The sequence below is a fragment of the Nerophis ophidion genome, unplaced genomic scaffold, assembly GCF_033978795.1.
Source record: "Nerophis ophidion isolate RoL-2023_Sa unplaced genomic scaffold, RoL_Noph_v1.0 HiC_scaffold_83, whole genome shotgun sequence".
NCBI classification, from domain to species: domain Eukaryota; kingdom Metazoa; phylum Chordata; class Actinopteri; order Syngnathiformes; family Syngnathidae; genus Nerophis; species Nerophis ophidion.
Window position 1 is genome coordinate 316,023 of NW_026907005.1, and position 20,400 is coordinate 336,422.

The following is a 20,400-nucleotide window of genomic DNA, read 5'->3' on the forward strand; positions in this document are numbered from 1 at the left end:
GACTTATGATAGTAGTACAGGTTGAGTTATGGTAGTAGTTAAGTTGACTTATGATAGTAGTACAGGTTGAGTTATGGTAGTAGTTAAGTTGACTTATGATAGTAGTACAGGTTGAGTTATGGTAGTAGTTAAGTTGACTTATGATAGTAGTACAGGTTGAGTTATGGTAGTAGTTAAGTTGACTTATGATAGTAGTACAGGTTGAGTTATGGTCGTAGTTAAGTTGACTTATGATAGTAGTACAGGTTGTGGTAGTAGTTAAGTTGACTTATGATAGTAGTACAGGTTGAGTTATGGTAGTAGTTAAGTTGACTTATGATAGTAGTGCAGGTTGAGTTATGGTAGTAGTTAAGTTGACTTATGATAGTAGTACAGGTTGAGTTATGGTAGTCGTTAAGTTGACTTATGATAGTAGTACAGGTTGAGTTATGGTCGTAGTTAAGTTGACTTATGATAGTAGTACAGGTTGTGGTAGTAGTTAAGTTGACTTATGATAGTAGTACAGGTTGAGTTATGGTAGTAGTTAAGTTGACTTATGATAGTAGTACAGGTTGAGTTATGGTAGTAGTTAAGTTGACTTATGATAGTAGTACAGGTTGAGTTATGGTAGTAGTTAAGTTGACTTATGATAGTAGTACAGGTTGAGTTATGGTAGTAGTTAAGTTGACTTATGATAGTAGTACATGTTGAGTTGTAGTAGCGTGCAAATGATTCAATGTCCAGTACTGTGGAAATATGTTTGGATATGACAATCAGTTTATTTTTGGCTATCAAACTGAAATGACATGTAGGCTGTAGAACATAAAGTATGCTGACCTTGACTTGGATGCAACATTGTCACAGCAGTGAGACCTGACCACACACAGCAAGCTTGTAAACAGTTTGTGTCCTCCATGCAGTCGCCCCTCCAGTGTTCCCACCTGAACCCAATTAAATGACGTTACCATAGCAACCGCACCATAGCAACGGTCCCATCCCTGTCAACATCTCCTGGTTCTCAAGAGGAAGTGGGCGGAGCAATCTGCCGAAAAGGAAATTCAGCATCAACTGAGGCCAGCAATCAATTACAGAAAACTAAATAAAAACTAAATAAACAAATAAAGAAATTTGGCTCCAACAGAATGCAAAGTAAATATCTGTGGGATGATGTACAATATTAGCTTTTTACTGACACTCTGAACTTTGATTCATGTCGATATAGTTTTGTGGATGTTTAAAAAGAATACATACATTAAAAAAAAATTGAAACCCATTAATGGGAATTTTTGTTTTATCCACAAATGTCAGTTTGTAAAAAAAACAAAAACAAAATAAATCCTTCCTCAAACAATTCAGCCATTTTCTCTCACTTTTATATTGCATAAAGGTCTGGGGACATACATATAAAATAATCACAACACAATCATCTTATTACAAAAGAGAGTAATGAAGATTATTAATAACATGGATTACAGAGACCCAACAAATGATTCATAAAGTCACACATTTTAAAATTGTATAAAAGACAACTGTTCAAATGATGTATAAAGTAAATAATAATATGCTTCCTGAAGTGGTCCAGAAGATGTTTCAGATGTGAACCAGTACATATGTATATCATATAAAGGTGATAATCTATGGGGTTATCAACAATTACAAGTACAAATATGTAATACTTTTATATTTCAAACTATGTAATCTATAAATGTAAAGATCATATTAAAAAGATTGTTAGACAAACAACAATGTCACACATGTTATATGTGCTGATGTTGTTAGAAAGTCAAAATGAAAGTCTGGACAGTTTATTTCAAATCCTGCAGTTTCATTTGCTGCTGCTGTTCTCACCGGCACACTTGTGTTTCTTACACTGGTACTTAGAAGACAATCTTTCACCACACACACTGCAACTCAACACTTTCTCTCCTGGGTGTTTTCTCATGTGTCTTACAAGGGTTGATCGCTCACTAAAGCTTCTGTTGCAGATTGAACAGGAATGTGATTTTTCACCAGTGTGTGTTCTCATGTGTACTTTCAAACTCTGACTGTGTCTAAAACCTTTACCACAGGTTGAACAGGAAAAAGGTTTTTCACCAGTGTGTGTTCTCATGTGTACTTTCAAACTCTGACCTACTGTAAAACCTTTACCACAGGTTGAACAGGAAAAAGGTGTTTCACCAGTGTGTGTTCTCATGTGTACTTTCAAACTCTGACTTTCTGTAAAACCTTTACCACAGGTTGAACAGGAAAAAGGTTTTTCCTCAGTGTGTATTCTCATGTGTCTTTTCCATTTGTTAGTATGTGTAAAACCTTTACCACAGATTGAACAGGAAAAAGGTTTTTCACCAGTGTGTATTCTCATGTGTTCTTTCAAACTCTGACTTCGTGTAAAACCTCTACCACAGTTTGAACAGGAAAAAGGTTTTTCACCAGTGTGTGTTCTCATGTGTTCTTTCAAACTCTGACTTCGTGTAAAACCTTTACTACAGATTGAACAGGAAAAAGGTTTTTCACCAGTGTGTATTCTCATGTGTCTTTTCAATTTGCTACTGTGTGTAAAACCTTTACCACAGGTTGAACAGGAAAAAGGTTTTTCACCAGTGTGTGTTCTCATGTGTACTTTCAAACTCTGACCTACTGTAAAACCTTTACCACAGGTTGAACAGGAAAAAGGTTTTTCACCAGTGTGTATTCTCATGTGTTCTTTCAAACCCTGACTTCGTGTAAAACCTTTACCACAGGTTGAACAGGAAAAAGGTTTTTCCTCAGTGTGTATTCTCATGTGTCTTTTCCATTTGTTAGTATGTGTAAAACCTTTACCACAGATTGAACAGGAAAAAGGTTTTTCACCAGTGTGTATTCTCATGTGTTCTTTCAAACTCTGACTTCGTGTAAAACCTCTACCACAGTTTGAACAGGAAAAAGGTTTTTCACCAGTGTGTGTTCTCATGTGTTCTTTCAAACTCTGACTTCGTGTAAAACCTTTACTACAGATTGAACAGGAAAAAGGTTTTTCACCAGTGTGTATTCTCATGTGTTCTTTCAAACTCTGACTTCGTGTAAAACCTCTACCACAGGTTGAACAGGAAAAAGGTTTTTCACCAGTGTGTATTCTCATGTGTTCTTTCAAACCCTGACTTCGTGTAAAACCTTTACCACAGGTTGAACAGGAAAAAGGTTTTTCCTCAGTGTGTATTCTCATGTGTCTTTTCCATTTGTTAGTATGTGTAAAACCTTTACCACAGATTGAACAGGAAAAAGGTTTTTCACCAGTGTGTATTCTCATGTGTTCTTTCAAACTCTGACTTCGTGTAAAACCTCTACCACAGTTTGAACAGGAAAAAGGTTTTTCACCAGTGTGTGTTCTCATGTGTTCTTTCAAACTCTGACTTCGTGTAAAACCTTTACTACAGATTGAACAGGAAAAAGGTTTTTCACCAGTGTGTGTTCTCATGTGTACTTTCAAATGTTGACTTTGTGTAAAACCTTTACCACAGGTTGAACAAGAAAAAGGTTTTTCACTGGTGTGTGTTCTCATGTGTACTTTCAAATGTTGACTTCGTGTAAAACCTTTACTACATTCTGAGCAAGAAAAAGGTTTTTCTCCAGTGTGTGTTCTCATGTGTCTTTTCAGACTACAATGGTATTTAAAAGTTTTGTGAGAGTGAGAAGATGTGAAGTGAGTGTTGTCAGTGTGACATGTCTTATCATCTTTAGAGTCTTCATCATCAGTGTCAGGAGAGTGTGACGTTGTGTCCTCACTATCTGATAGTGGAGCTAAGAGCTTGTCTGCTTGTGATCCTCCACAGTGGTCTCCATCAGCTTCTGTTGTCATGTGTTGTGTTGAGCTGCTGCTTGGAGGCTCCCCCCCTCCCCTCTCCTCACTTTCACCTTTCACCTCATCATCTTCACTCTTCACAGGGACACCAGTCACTGGGAACTCCTCCAACCATTTAGGCTGACTGATGCCCTCTTCCTCCTCTTCCTCTCTAATGTGCGGCGGCTCTTGGTCCTCCTCTTCCTCTTTAAAGTAGGGTGTCAGTGGGTCCTCCTCTTCCTTTTTAATGTGAGGGGTCAGCAGGTTCTCTTGCTCCTTAAAGTGAGGGGTCAGTGGGTCCTCCTCTTCATTTTTGATGTGTAAGATCAGTGGGTCCTCCGCTTGCCTTTTATTGTGAAGGGTCAGTTTAACATTATGGGTCTGTGGCGTCTCATGTTTCGCTTTATTGTGGGGGGGCTGTGGGTCCTCTCCTCCGTCTTTAATGTGTTGGGAATGTGGTACCTCTTTTTCCTCTTTAATGTGGTGGGGCTGTGGCTCTTCTTCCTGCTCATGAGGAAGATGTTCTTTATTGAGGTCTGTGGAACAGGAGAAAACAAACATTCTTCAGAAAAGTCCAGCTTTGCTCAATCACATGAGACATTGTCCTACACCAAGAAATGATTTCACAATCTCATCAGTTTCCCCTCACAGCAGTCAGGGTACTTCCAGCTGACACATGCAGAAGACCTTCAGGGGAATACCTTCCCAGGCCAACATCCAATCCTCCTTATTCATATAAAAACATCCTAAAAGTCATTCCTGCAATCCTTAATGGTAGACGCCATACGTAAAAGTGTGCTGTTCTCCCTCTGAATAAGTCATACACACACAGGAAATAATGTACCACATGCCAGCTTCCACACAGTAGTACTAGTGATGAGCTCCCCCTGCTGGTGGACAATAATTAGTCATTTTCCTATTCATCTTAAGAGACATGTCTGTTATAAAAGAACCATGAGCACAGTCAACATGTTGGCCAAGAAAGAAGACATCTGTTTTGCTTTCATTTAGATAGTGTCACCACAGTTAAACTGGGAAGAAGTAATCAGATTACTGACTACACCTTCAAAAGATAACTTTTTAACCTTATTAATATTAGTAATAATGGATTATATTAATTTAGTGTGTTTCTAGACATTCAAATTGCGTTAGAGTGAGAACTGAGAAGGCATCATTCATGCAGTCCACACATTCAATCAGAATCAGTATCAGACAGACCGTATTTCCTTGAATTGCCGCCGGGTATATAGTATGCACCTGCCTAGAATTACTGCCGGGTCAAACACGTTTCGCAAACTAATTAGCGCATGCTTAGCATTACCGCCGGCTCAGGATTAAAGCCGGGTCAAACTCGTTTCGCCAAATAATTAGCATATGCCTACAATTCCCGTCGGGTCAAACTTGTCACGTCACGAGTGACACTTCACCTGTCATCATTTTCAAAATGGAGGAGGCTGATTTCAATCATTTGAAATCGCATAAAGGGAAGACGATTAAGAGCTATTCAGTAGGGTTTAAGGTCCAAGCTGTTGAAGATGCTAAAAAGAACAGTAAGCAGCTATGTTTTATTAATATACCGTAGCTGCGTGTGTCAAATATGAGTCATTAAATGACTCCCGCCTCCTGGTGGTAGAGGGCGCTAGTGATCCTTCTTGCGACTACTTGGCTGCAGAAGAAGTGACAACAAGCAGCAAGAGTGAGCAGCGTGTGTTTATTTTTTCCTCTCGCTTGCACTTTTAACATGGAGGATTACATATATCTAAAATAAAACAGTTTTCTAAACTGGACTTTCAATCGAAGCAGGAGGTAATAATGGAAGATCTCCATCGAGACAGAGAGACTTTTAAAACTGAAGAAAGATAAGGAAGACTTCTATAAACAAGTTATCGATGCTTTTGATCAGAAGGAGCTGCGCATAGACATCATTTATAAGTAAAGGTAAGACCATAATAACTTTTTTTTATTAAATGTGCTTTTCATGATGTATCCTTACATCACACTCAAATTTTTAAGCGCAGGCCTAAATACACCGCATGCCTTTGGTAAGTGCCGGAGTGAGAAGAGGTTTTACATTAATTAGCGCCCCGGCGGCAATTCAAGGAAATACGGTACTTTATTAATCCCCAAGGGGAAGTTAAAACTTTCAGCAATATGGTAAGCTACATTTAATAATAATAATAATAATAATAATAATAAGTAGATGAGGCAATTGTTCAAGGAATTGTGTGTGAATGCAGACAATTCTCACAAGACCACAACTCTTCTCTCACATTCCCAAAGTAATAATCTAGTCAATAATCACTGAACTTCACAAAAAAATAAGGCATATTATATCAACAATGACTTTTTTTCAAGATGGCGCCCCCCCCGTGACTGACGTCTTTACGTCGTCCTCCTGACAACATTTACGTTTTTTATTTATTATGCAAACCCCGTTTCCATATGAGTTGGGAAATTGTGTTAGATGTAAATATAAACAGAATACAATGATTTGCAAATCCTTTTCAAGCCATATTCAGTTGAATATGCTACAAAGACAAAATATTTGATGTTCAAACTCATAAACTTTTTTTTTTTGTTGCAAATAATAATTAACTTAGAATTTCATGGCTGCAACACGTGCCAAAGTAGTTGGGAAAGGGCATGTTCACCACTGTGTTACATCACCTTTTCTTTTAACAACACTCAATAAACGTTTGGGAACTGAGGAAACTAATTGTTGAAGCTTTGAAAGTGGAATTCTTTCCCATTCTAGTTTTATGTAGAGCTTCAGTCGTTCAACAGTCCGGGGTCTTCCATCCATCCATTTCCCACCGCTTATTCCCTTTTGGGGTCGCCGGCACCCATCTCAGCCACAATCGGGTGGAAGGCGTGGGACATCCCGGACAAGTCTCCACCTCATGGCAGGGCCAACACAGATAGACAGACAACATTCACACTCACATTCACACACTAGGGACCATTTAGTGTTGCCAATCAACCTATCCCCAGGTGCATGTCTTTGGAAGTAGGAGGAAGCCGGAGTACCCGGAGGGAAACCACGCATTCACGGGGAGAACATGCAAACTCCACACAGAAAGATCCAGAGCCTGGGATTGAACCCAAGACTACAGGACCTTCGTATTGTGAGGCAGACGCACTAACCCTTCTTCCACCGTGAAGCCCAGTCCGGGGTCTTGTTGTCGTATTTTACACTTCATAATGCGCCACACATTTTCCATGGGAGACATGTCTGGACTGCAGGCAGGCCAGTCTAGTACATGCACTATTTCACTACAAAGCCACGCTGTTGTAACACGTGGCTTGGCATTGTTTTGCTGAAATAAGCAGGGGCATCCATGATAACGTTGCTTGGATGACAACATATGTTGCTCCAAAACCTGTATGGACCATTCAGCATTAATGGTGCCTTCACAGATGTGTAAGTTACCCATGCCTTGGGCACTAATACACCCCCATACCATCACACATGTGTAAGTTACCCATGCATTGGACACTAATACACCCCCATACCATCACACATGTGTAAGTTACCCATGCATTGGACACTAATACACCCCCATACCATCACACATGCTGGCTTTTCAACTTTGCGCCAATAACAATCCGGATGGTTATTTTCCTCTTTGTTCCGGAGTACACCACATCCACAGTTTCCAAATATAATCTGAAATGAAGACTCGTCAGACCACAGAACACTTTTCCACTTTGCATCAGTCCATCTTAGATGAGCTCGGGCCCAGCCAAGCCGGCGGTGTTTCAGGGTGTTGTTGGTAAATGGGTTTGGCTTTGCATAGTAGAGTTTTAACTTGCACTTACAGATGTAGCGACCAACTGTAGTTACTGACTGTGGTTTTATGAAGTGTTCCAGGGGGCCCTGTGGTGATATCCTTTACACACTGATGTCAGTTTTTTATGCAGTACCGCCTAAGGCAGGGGTAGGGAACCTATGGCTCTAGAGCCAGATGTGGCTCTTTTGATGACTGCACCTGGCTCTCAGATAAATCTTAGCTGACATTGCTAAACATGGTAAGTAATGAATAATTCTGCCGGTAATCATAGTGTCAAAAATAACGTTCAAAATATAAAATATTTTCATGCATTTTAATCCATCCATCCGGTTTCTACCGCACCTGTTCAAGAAGTCGCATTAATGGTAAGAAGTATTTTATTTATTGTTGGTTAGCTTCAGAATAACAATGTTATTAAAAATAATAAGAGACTTATTATACTCAAAAAAATGTTGGACTTACTTAAAAATGAATGCATCATCATCATTTATTGTTATTCCTTTCATTAAAATGCATATATACAAGCCACGTACAATTGACACTTTCATTGTTTTTTTTGTTTCTTATACATTTCCATGATCAGAAAGGAGCAGATGGAAGAATAATATTCTTATATTTATCTGCCCCCCTTTTTAACACCAATTATTTTCGATGACTTTATAACTGTTCCCTCCAACAACACCCGAACTCCAACATACTTTTCAATTTTCCTTTAAGTATTTTCACAATGACACGTCCAATCTAAATCAAAATTCAGTTTGATATAATTCCAGTTTTCTCTTTTTATAACTTTTTAAAAACAAAGGTATTCTCACAGCTTTTTAAGTCTTTGTTTAGAGAATATCATGCTTTCACAGCAACAACAGACAAGCACATTTGTTTCAAATTTGTTGGCACTCTTGGATGTTTAAAGTCATACGGCCTTCTGTGGTTCTCATCTCCAGATGTGAACACACAACTTTTGTACGTCCTTTGGAAGAATTGTATTTCTCGCTTTGAACATCATTAATAGACTATTCAATTCTACAATGTCTTTTAGTTTTAGTAATTGTGACCTAATGAAGTGGTTTTGTGTGGTCGCTATATCGTACTTTAAAAATTATACAAATTGCTCGTTTCTGTGAAATAAAAGCATTATGTTGATATGATATGTATTTCCCAATATTTCTGCACAATAATTGAAATAAGATAGAATAATAGTTGTATTCAGTCTTAAAAAAAATATTATATGGCTCTCACAGAAATACTTTTAAAATATTTGGCTTGTATGGCTCTCTCAGCTAAAAAGGTTCCCGACCCCTGGCCTAAGGGATCGAAGGTCCGTAATATCATCGCTTATGTGCAGTGATTTCCCCAGATTCTCTGAACCTTTTGATGATTTTACGGACCGTAGATGGTAAAACCCTAAATTCCTTGCAATAGCTTGTTGAGAAATGTTGTTCTAAAACTGTTCGACAATTTGCTTACAAAATGATGACACTCTACCAATCCTTGTTTGTGAATTACTTAACATTTCACGGAAACAGCTTTTATACCCAATCATGGCACCCACCTGTTCCCAATGAGCCTGCACACCTGTGGGATGTTCCAAATAAGTGTTTGATGAGCATTCCTCAACTTAATCCGTATTCATTACCACCTTTCCCAACTTCTTTGTCATGTGTTGCTGGCATCAAATTCTAAAGGTAATGATTATGTGCATAAAAAAAAAAGTTTATCAGTTTGAACATCAAATATGTTGTCTTTGTAGCATATTCAACTGAATATGGCTTGAAAATGATTTGCAAATCATTGTATTCCGTTTATATTTACATCTAACACCATTTCCCAACTCATATGGAAACGGGGTTTGTAGTACTAATTTGCATCCTAAATGCAAAGTTTTTGCACGCAACACTGAGATAAAACAGAGATGCACTTCTGGACATTGGAAAAGCTCACTGAGAGGTCACTTATAGTCTGACGGACTTCAACTTTCTGCTACGACGAGAGCCAGCTAACCACAAAACAACAACAACAAGACGGCGGGGCTACATGCTAGGCTAAAGGCTAGAGCTACACAACCACCACTACCTAGCTTGCTGCTAGCTAACGTGCGCTCACTCGACAACAAGCTGGATGAGCTGAGAACCAGGACTACATCCCAACGTGAACTGAGAGAATGCTGTGCTCTTATTTACACGGAAACCTGGCTTTTGGACAGCATCCCAGAAGCTGCTGCATGACGTCATCAGTAAACAAGAGACCGCACACCCTGATGCTGCGTTCACGGCAGCTGGGGATTTTAACCACCTAAAGAGTGTCCTCCCAAAATACCATCAATATGTGAACTTTACTACGAGGGAGATAAACACCCTGGACCAGGTGTACTGCAACGTGAGGGGAGCCTACAAGGCTGTACCCAGACCACACTTTGGACTATCTGATCACATCTCAGCTTTTCTATATCCAGCGTACAGACAGCGTCTCAAGCAAGCCCCCCCAGTGAGTAAAACTGTTCAAGTTTGGAATGAAGACACTGAACTAGTGCTTCAGGACTGCTTTGGGAGTACAGACTGGGACATGTTCAAAACTGCTGCTCAGAGGGATGATGGTACTGTGTATTTAGAGCAGGGGTAGGGAACCTATGGCTCTAGAGCCAGATGTGGCTATTTTGATGACTGCATCTGGCTCTTAGATAAATCTTAGCTGACATTGCTTAGCATGATAAGTAATGAATAATTCCGCTGGTAATCACAGTGTTAAAAATAACGTTCAAAATATAAAACATTCTCATACCAAAGTATTGCAAGATCTCGCAAAACATCCATCTCCCTTTAGGGGCTCCGTATGATTGTAAACAGAATAGAGGACAAATATTCCAGGCAGATTTTAAGAATTTAAAATCAACAAAATAATCATACCTGTCATTTGCATTTGAATATATGGGTCAGTTCTAAGGAATATAAGGGATTGTCAACGTTTAACGATTTTACTTGTCTTTTTTTCTCTGTCTTGTGCTGTGAATCTTTTAAAATCAGTATTAGGGGCGGCATGGCTCGGTTGATACAGTGGCTGTGCCAGCAACTTGAGGGTTGCAGGTTTGATCCCCGCTTCCGCCATCCTAGTCACTGTCATTGTGTCCTTGGGCAAGACACTTTACCCACCTGCTCGCAGTGCCCGCCCACACTGGTTTAAATGTAACTTAGATAATGAGTTTCACTATGTAAAGCGCTTTGAGTCACTAGAGAAAAGCGCTAAATAAATATAATTCTCTTCACTTCACTTCATACATTTTAATCCATCCATCTGTTTTCTACCGCACCTGTTCAAGAAGTCGCATTAATGGTAAGAAGCATTTTATTTATCATCGGTGAGCTTCCGAATGAAACTTTTATTAAAAAAGAATAAGAGACTTATTGTGTGAAGATCTGTCACTTCATTTCTGTTCGTGCTTCTTTGTTTTGTATTTACTTTCCATCAGTGCTCTTATTTTGTTTCCATTTCCTGTTTGTACCGCTGAGCGCTGTGTTTTTTCCCCTTACCTGCTGTTGGTTGGCCGCCGGTCCACACCTGCTGCCAATCAGCATGTTTCTATTTCTGCTTGTCTTGCGCGTTCCTCATCTTACCTGTTCTTCGCTCTCCTGGTTCCTGCATCTTGGTGCCACTACTACTGCTGCCATGCGAGTTTGTCACATATTATACTCTATAAATGTTGATCTTACTTAATAATGCAGACATTTTGTTGTATTCAGTGTTAAAAAATATTATATGGCTCTCACGGAAATACATTTTAAAATATTTTGCTTAAATGGCTCTCTCAGCCAAAAAGGTTCCCGACCCCTGACATAGAGGAACATGCTTCCGGTGTAACTGGCTACATCAGTACGTGTGTGGAAAACATTGTTCCCCAAAAACAATACAAGATATACCCAAACCAAAAACCCTGGATTAATGTTCGGTCCAAGCTACATGCCCGCTCCACTGCATTTGTCTCAGGCAATGCTGAGGACTACAAGAAGGCCAGACATGACATGTGTAAATCCATCAGCGAGGCCAAGGGACAATGCAGACAAAAGCTGGAGGGATTCCACTTCAACACAGATTCCCGGCGCATGTGGCAAGGCCTGCAACACATCACAGACTACAAGCAGGGGAGCAGGGGGGTCACAAACAGCCAACAATCACTGCCAGATGAGCTGAATGAGTTCTACGCCCGCTTCGAGATCCTCAACACCAACTAACAGAGAGGGGTTCTGACCACGGAGCCCACGCAGGACCCACCGCTCACTATGACAACAGCAGAGGTACGTACAGTTCTGAAGAAAACAAACCCACGGAAGACAGCCGGCCCAGACAACACCCCTGGCCAGGCCCTCAGGGTGTGTTCATCAGAGCTGGCTGACGTACTTGCTGACATATACAACTTGTCACTAACACAAGCTGTTGTGCCCACCTGCTTCAAGACCACCACCATCGTGCCCCTGCCAAAGAAAAACACTGTGACCTGTCTGTTGCACTCACCCCAATAGTGATGAAGTGCTTCCAGAGGATAGTCATGTCACACATCAAGAAGACCATCCCAGACACACTGGACCCTCTACAGCAGGGGTCACCAACCTTTTTGAAACCAAGAGCTACTTCTTGGGTACTGATCAATGCGAAGGGCTACCAGTTTGATACACACTTAAATAAATTGCCACAAATAGACAATTTGCTCAATTTACCTTTAATATATAAATCTATATATATATATATATATATATATAAATATATATATAAATGGGTATTTCTGTCAGTCATTCCGTCCTAACTTTTTTTTCCTTTCACGGAAAGTTTTTTTGTAGAGAATAAATTGTGAAAAAACACTTAATTGAACGGTTTAAAAGAAGAGAAAATACGAAAAAAATGAAAATTAAACTTTGAAACATAGTTTATCTTCAATTTCGACTCTTTGAAATTCAAAATTCAAACAAAAAAAAAGGAAGAGAAAAACTAGCTAATTTAAATCTTTTTGAAAAAATTAAAAAAATTATTTATGTTACATCATTAGTCATTTTTCCTGATTAATATTAATTTTAGAGTTTTGATGACATGTTTTGAATAGGTTAAAATCCAATCTGCACTTTGTTAGAATATATAACAAATTGGACCAAGCTATATTTCTAACAAAGACAAATCGTTATTTCTTCTAGATTTTCTAGATCAAACATTTTAAAAGAAATTCGAAAGAATTTGAAATAAGATTTAAAATTGATTCTACAGATTTTCTAGATTTGCCAGAATAATTTTTTTGAATTTTAATCATAATAAGTTTGAAGAAATATTTCACAAATATTCTTCGTCGAAAAAACAGAAGCTAAAATGAAGAATTAAATTAAAAAGTATTTATTATTCCTATTTTCTTTCTTTCTTTCTTTAGTTTATTTCAAACATGAATATTTACAACACAATACAATACAGACAATAAAAATTATTTACAATAAAAAAAAAAACTTGAACATTTATTTAAATTGTCAGGAAAGAAGAGGAAGGAATTTAAAAGGTAAAAAGGTGAATGTGTTTAAAAATCCTAAAATCAATTTTAAGGTTGTATATTTTCTCTAGAATTGTCTTTCTGAAAGTTATAGGAAGCAAATAAAAAATAAAAATGAATGTATTTAAACAAGTGAAGACCAAGTCTTTAAAATATTTTCTTGGATTTTTTAAATTCTATTTGAGTTTTGTCTCTCTTAGAATTAAAAAGGTCAAGCAAAGCGAGACCAGCTTGCTATTAAATAAATACAATTTAGAAAATAGAGGCGGCTCACTGGTAAGTGCTGCTATTTGAGCTATTTTTCGAAAAGGCCAGCGGGCGACTTATCTGGTCCTTACAGGTGACCGGTGCCCGCGGTCACCGCGTTGGTGACCCCTGCTCTACAGTTTGCCTACCGGCAGAACCGGTCCACTGAGGATGAAGTCAACCCTGTCATCCACACCACCCTCACCCACGTAGAGGGCAAGGACACCTATGCCAGGCTATTATTCATCGACTACAGCTCTACTTTTAACACGGTCATCCCACAAAAACTCACTGCTAAACTCCTCACTGTTTGTCTGACACCAACTCTCTGTGACTGGGTCCTGAACTTTCTCACAAACCGGCCCCAGTCAGTCAGAATCAGCAACCAGACATCAGGCACAAAAGTTCTAAGCATTGGGACCCCCCAAGGCTGCGTGCTGAGCCCCCTATTGTACACCCTCTTCACACACGACTGTGTGGCCTCCCAGAACAAGACCACTATCATCAAGTTAGCAGAGGATACTACGGTCGTCGGACTGATCACCGGGGGATCTGAGGCAGTGTACAGAAGGGAGGTAGCGGAACTGGTGGCCTGGTGTCAGGATAATAATCTCTTCTTGAACACAGACAAGACCAAGGAGATGATTATTGACCCATGGAGAAGGAGTGCACAGTACACACCTCTGTACATAGGGGGGACAAAGGTGGACAGGGTGAAAACCTGTAAATTCCCCGGGACCCACATCAGCGAGGACCTCACCTGGGATCACAACACCCAACAAACAATAAAGAAAGCCCAGCAGCGACTGTACTTCCTAAGAAGGCTGAGAAAATTTGGCATGCCACCCAAAATTCTCAGCAACTTCTATAGAAGTACGGTTGAGAGTGTCCTTACCAGCTCAATCACGGTCTGGTATGGAAACTGCACTGCTAAGGACAGGAAGGCACTCCAGCGAGTGATTAAAACTGCTCAGTACATATCAGGAGCAGCCTTCCCCTCACTACAGGACATGTAGTCTACCAGGGCCACCAGGAGAGCACACAACATCATCAAGGACAGTACACAGTCTCTTCAGCCTCCTACCATCAGGCAGACCATACAGGAGCCTGAAATCCAGGACTACCAGACTGACAAACAGTTTCTTCCCACAGGCCATCAGGCTTGTGAATGCTAGCGCCCTCCAACTCCCCGTTTTTACTTTTGTCTTTTTGAACAAAAGACAGCTACCTTGACCACCCCCTAACTGTGAACCATCACTGTAGACACGTTTCACCGTTGATCACTAAAGACACTTTAACTGCTGCTGTGACCCAAGGTCACCTCCATATTTATACTGTTGACTGTCAATCAGAATGTGCAATAATGTTATGTTACTTACTGTGCCTTGTATATACATTTTTATTTTTTATTTTTAGCTAAGTACAGTGTGACTTGTTGAAGGGTGGACTAGCAAAGTAAGATTTTCATTGTACGGCAAACTGTCTGTTTAACTGTACATATGACAATAAACTATCTTGAATCTTCAATCAAAAAGTGATCTGATGTAATATTTTGATATTTACACATCGCATATTTACACACACGCATTTTACTAGAATACCCTTATGAGCATTACATATATCAATATCAAGTACCTACTGTACTGTTTACTTGTTGAAATACCCTTTTTAGAGCAAATATCTGCCCAAATGGCCACTTTGTTGCTGCCAAAAATGTATTTTAAGTAATATTTTGATATTGACACATCTCATCTCTGCATATTTTACTAGAATACTCTTATGGACATTACATATATATATAAATAAAGTACCTACTGTACTGTATACTTGTAGAAATACCCTTTACAAAGCTAAAATATACCAAAACAACCACTCTGCTGCTGCCAAAATTTGATTTCAAGTAATATTTTGATACTGACAAATCTCATCTCTGCATAGTTTACTAAAATACCCTTATGAGCATTACATGTATCAAAATCAAGTACCTACTGTACCGTTTACTTGTTGAAATACCATTTTTAGAGCAAATATCTACCCAAATGGCCACTTTACTGCTGCCAAAAATGTATTTTAAGTGATATTTTGATACTGACACATCTCATCTCTGCATATTTTACTAAATACTCTTATGGGCATGACATATATATAAATCAATTACCTACTGTATACTTGTAGAAATACCCTTTACAAAGCTAATATATACCAAAACAACCACTTTACTGCTGCCAAAAATTGATTTCAAGTAATATTTTGATATTTACACATCTCATCTCGGCATATTGTACTGGAATACCCTTATGGGCATTACACATGTATAAACCTAGTACCTACTGTACTGTTTACTTGTTGAAATACCCCATTTAGAGCTAAAAACTACCCAATTTGCTACTTTACTGCGACCAATAATCGATTCCAGATAATATCAACAATAATAACAAAATTGTCAGAATAATTGTATATAAGTTATAAAACAACTTTGTTTTCCATTGAATTCAGGTCCCCTGCGAGAACACCCAAAGCTGTCTTTCATCTTATCAAACAAAAGGCTTGTAAAACTCCACTATCTGCGATGGGATGCAACATGAAGGTGTCGGTTTCTTTGATCTATTGACAGCCACAGGAGACCTTTTCTTGACCCGAGAGCTACAAAGCGGAGAGGGAGCAGACCTGACGCAGCACAAGGCACCTTTTCTTTGAACTGTTTATGATCGAGTGCGACAGCCATTTACGACCCCCCTCCCTTTAGAAACATCTGAAGCTATGTAATCAGAAAAGCCCCAAAGGAAAGAGGACGCGTGGAACTCCCTCGTCAGAGCGTGGTGGGAAACTGTACGAAGTTGCAGCCCAGACGTTTCTCCTCATGAGCTAAATTGAATCCTGTCTGTGTTTGATTTCTTTGCTCCTTGTCTTGTTTAATAGATGTCATCGGCAAAAATGTCAAAGCATATCTCTGAAACACAATATTATACCTTCTGAAAACGATAGCAAGAATATACCTACAAATTTCAAAAAAACGTCACGAGCAAACACTTTGTTTAAAAAGTTTTTACTGCCTTTTTAGCCCTTTCCTCATCGCAGCCACCCCCTCGTCTTCTCCCCCCCAGCCATGGTTGCAACCCCCTACTCCTCCACCAGACATTAGTCATCTTTGTGGACCAGGTCAGAGGTCAACTGAGGAAGCTGCATCCTAGAAACTATCTGGTGCGCACCAGAATCTATCTAGTGTGCACTATGTAATATTTAAGTACAGTCTTTTATTTTCCAATCAATTCATTTTGTAACATGAATTGATTAACGTGGACCCCGACTTAAACAAGTTGAAAAACTTATTCGGGTGTTCAATTGTACGGAATATGTACCGAACTGTGCAATCTACTAATAAAAGTATCAATCAATCATTCAATCAATTCCTACATGCAAACACAGTGTTACTGTTCAAACTGTGTGTAATGCAACAGTATTTAAAATTATTGAATATACTCGTTAAATAATGTGTCCTCCTTGTTTTTAATGAATAATTAAGGCCTACTATGCTACTGTATTTTAATGCTGTTCATGATGGTGGTACTTGGAAATCCAAGTATTTTCTGAGGTGGTACTTGGTTAAAAAAGTTTGACAACTACTGACGTAATGACATTGTAAACTAAATTGGCAGACACCTTTTTGTTTTACCTAAACGGCGTCTGCTCATACATCGCGCTTCCAACGAGATCCCGTCACCCCCCGAGTAAAAAGGTTCCACAACTGTTCACGTTTTACCATCTCATCTTATTTTCCATCATGTGAATGTTGGAAGTGGAACTAAATATGATCTCTGAGAGGGGTACACATTATTACCAAAGCAGGGCCCCCGTCCACATATACCAGCGTTTCTCAAAGTGTGGGGCGGGCCCCACCTGTGGGGAATAGAGACATGACAGGTGGGGCGCGAGGAACGGGAGGGAATTTCACTTAAAAACATTTTTTCATTATTATATTCTTGCGGCGGCAATGACCAAGAAGAGCGCGGAGTTGGAATATAATTACATCACTTTATGTACATATTTATATCATATTTACATAATATGTAACTACAAGCTCCATTCACAGACAGAGTCCCACTGCTTTTATGAGCGGTCAAGCGAGTCAAAAGCCGAAAATGTTTTTTTATTTTTTATTTGTGGCGGCCGTAATTCTTTCGTGGCGAGCCGCCACAAATAAATGAATGTGTGGGAAACCCTGACATGAATGTTACTTGATGTTCAATACATTTGAAAATGTTAAGCTTGGCATTAGTGAATTATATTTATATAGCGCTTTTCTCTAGTGACACACATAGTGAAACCCAATATCTAAGTTACATTTAAACCAGTGTGGGTGGCACTGGGAGCAGGTGGGTAAAGTGTCTTGCCCAAGGACACAACGGCAGTGACTAGGATGGCGGAAGCGGGAATCGAACCTGCAACCCTCAAGTTGCTGGCACGGCTGCTCTACCAACCGAGCTATGCCGCCCCATTAGCGTTCTGTTGTGGCGATGGGGGCAGGTGGGGCTTGAAAACTCCCCCTTGTCCAAAGTGGGGGATGACAAAAAAAGTTTGAGAACCACTGACGTATACAATACTACTACATATCTGATGAAAAACAACATTATTTTTGTTTTTTTAATTATAAGTGTGCCAAATCACCTCTATTTGGACATTATCTAATGCAGGGGTGTCCAAAGTGCGGCCTGGGGGCCATTTGCGGCCCGCAGCTAATCGTTTACCCACCCGCCACACATTCTGCAAAAATTGCAAAATTGATAGTATTGCAAAAATTCAAAAACACATTTAAAAAAAGTGGAATGAGGTGAAATATAATGAGAAAACGTGGCAATGTTGACACAAAGCTGCCATGCAGGCAGTTTTTTTTTCCTTGTGTCTTTATTTTTTTTTTTTTTCCATGTTTTATGTAGAAAAATATTGCATATGTTGTGTGGTTGCCATATAAAAAGATCAAAATTTGGACAAAAGAACATAAAATACACAAAATAATAGTTCAAACTTAAAATCGACAGATATATCCGAAGTTTATCTTTAAATTTAAGTGTTAAAAGTAAAAAAAAAAAAATCTAATAAAAATGAATCACTTTATGAGTGGGGAACCTTTCGGATCTCAAATATATTTATCCATCCATCCATCCATTTTCTGCCGCTTATTCCCGTTCGGGGTCGCGGGGGGCGCTGGCGCCTATCTCAGCTACAATCGGGCGGAAGGCGGGGTACACCCTGGACAAGTCGCCACCTCATCGCAGGGCCAACACAGATAGACAGACAACATTCACACTCACATTCACACACTAGGGCCCATTTAGTGTTGCCAATCAACCTATCCCCAGGTGCATGTCTTTGGAAGTGGGAGGAAGCCGGAGTACCCGCAGGGAACCCACGCATTCACGGGGAGAACATGCAAACTCCACACAGAAAGATCCCGAGCCTGGATTTGAACCCAGGACTGCAGGACCTTCGTATTGTGAGGCAGACGCACTAACCCCTCTGCCACCGTTAGTAGGATTTTATTTAACTTTTCACTGTGATTACTCAAAAATATTAAATAATTAAAATCAATGATGTCCTGCATTATTGATCTTTGAGGGCTTGAATTGCTAAATAAAGGAACTCTCCTGAAGGAATCAATAAAGTACTATCTATCTATCTAAATACTGCATATTTCAGTTTTACGATGAAAAAACAAGTTGTCTTTGACTGAAAAGGCACAAAACCTTATTTGTTTTACTTTATATCAACCTCAAGTTGATATAGAGATTTACTGTAAGCATTAAATTAAAAAAAATAATAATACTTTGACCTTTTTTTTAACATTTTAGTGACTGAGACCCTTTATGCTCCCCAGGAGCCCTAAGGATTAAAAAAAAAATTCATATATTTTGTTATGGTTTGAAAATCAAAAATATAAAAATGGCCCCTGCATGCTTACATTTTTCCGTGTTCGGCCCTCTGTGGAAAAAGTTTGGACACCCCTGATCTAATGGAAATGACTGCTGCAAACACGTCATGTTCATGATGAAATATAAAGTTAGTAAAAATGTGAGAGTAAGAAGTCAACAAACCTGTTCTGTGTAACACAACTTGAGGTTTCTTGAAAACAGCCTCCAATAGTTGACGTAGTCTCTCGTTCTCTTCTTTTGTACGAGAAAGTTCCTCTTTGTACTCTGCTATCGTTCTTTCACACATTTTCACACAACAAAGTTCTTCCTCATACTTTGCTATCGTTCTTTCGCACATTTTCACACAATCACAACACTTTACACTCACACTTGAGCTTAACTAAGCGATGTGTTGATCAAATCCGCGTCTCTTTGTTAGCGGCTAACAAGCTAAGCTAACTAGCATGCTAAGCTAATTGGCGCGCTCAAACAACTATCAAGCTAAACGGGCCTAATAATCTCCAAATTTGGCTGAGACGAGTGGAGTTTACCCTGACACGGAGGATGAATAAAGTGTAGTTAGTAGCGATGTGAGGAGATGTGCCGAGGCTTAGAAGCGTGTGTGGAGAAAAGGAGGACTTTGCCGCAAAGCGCATGTCTTCCAAGCATGCGTCCGTAGGGGCGGGGCCAAAGAGTCATAGTTGTGATGTTTTGAGCTAGGGAGTATAAGAACTACACTACCCAGCATGCAACAGTAGTGACGAGCATGCGCGGTAGCCCCGTGAAGTGGTGTCGTATGTCACCATGCAGACAGCTAGAATGTGGTTATGAGCACGCTGTGTGAGTCAACGTTGAACACGCCTCGTCTGCATTTATTACAATTAGACAGACAATACAATAAGTGCATTGAAAACAGTACAAGTTAATTATTTTCATACATATATGATTTAAAGTAAAATACGGTTTATATATTTGAAATATAATTTTTGATTGATTGATTGATTGATACTTTTATTAGTAGATTGCACAGTACAGTACATATTCCGTACAATTGACCACTAAATGGTAACACCCCAATAAGTTTTCAACTTGTTTAAGTCGGGGTCCATGTTAATCAATTCATGGTACAAATATATACTATCAGCA

General features: G+C 39.3%; 1 protein-coding gene across 1 annotated transcript; it reads right to left on the bottom strand.

Annotated features, from left to right (window-relative positions):
- Positions 1-734: 734 nt before the first annotated feature.
- Positions 735-19,935, bottom strand: LOC133547255 (zinc finger protein 271-like). The gene is made up of 2 exons (XM_061893023.1): positions 19,438-19,935; positions 735-4,332 (listed from the first exon to the last, which is right to left on the bottom strand). The coding sequence occupies exons 1-2, from the start codon at positions 19,610-19,612 to the stop codon at positions 1,805-1,807; spliced, it is 2,703 nt and encodes a 900-aa protein (XP_061749007.1). The 5' UTR covers positions 19,613-19,935; the 3' UTR covers positions 735-1,804.
- Between the last annotated feature and the right edge of the window lie 465 nt (positions 19,936-20,400).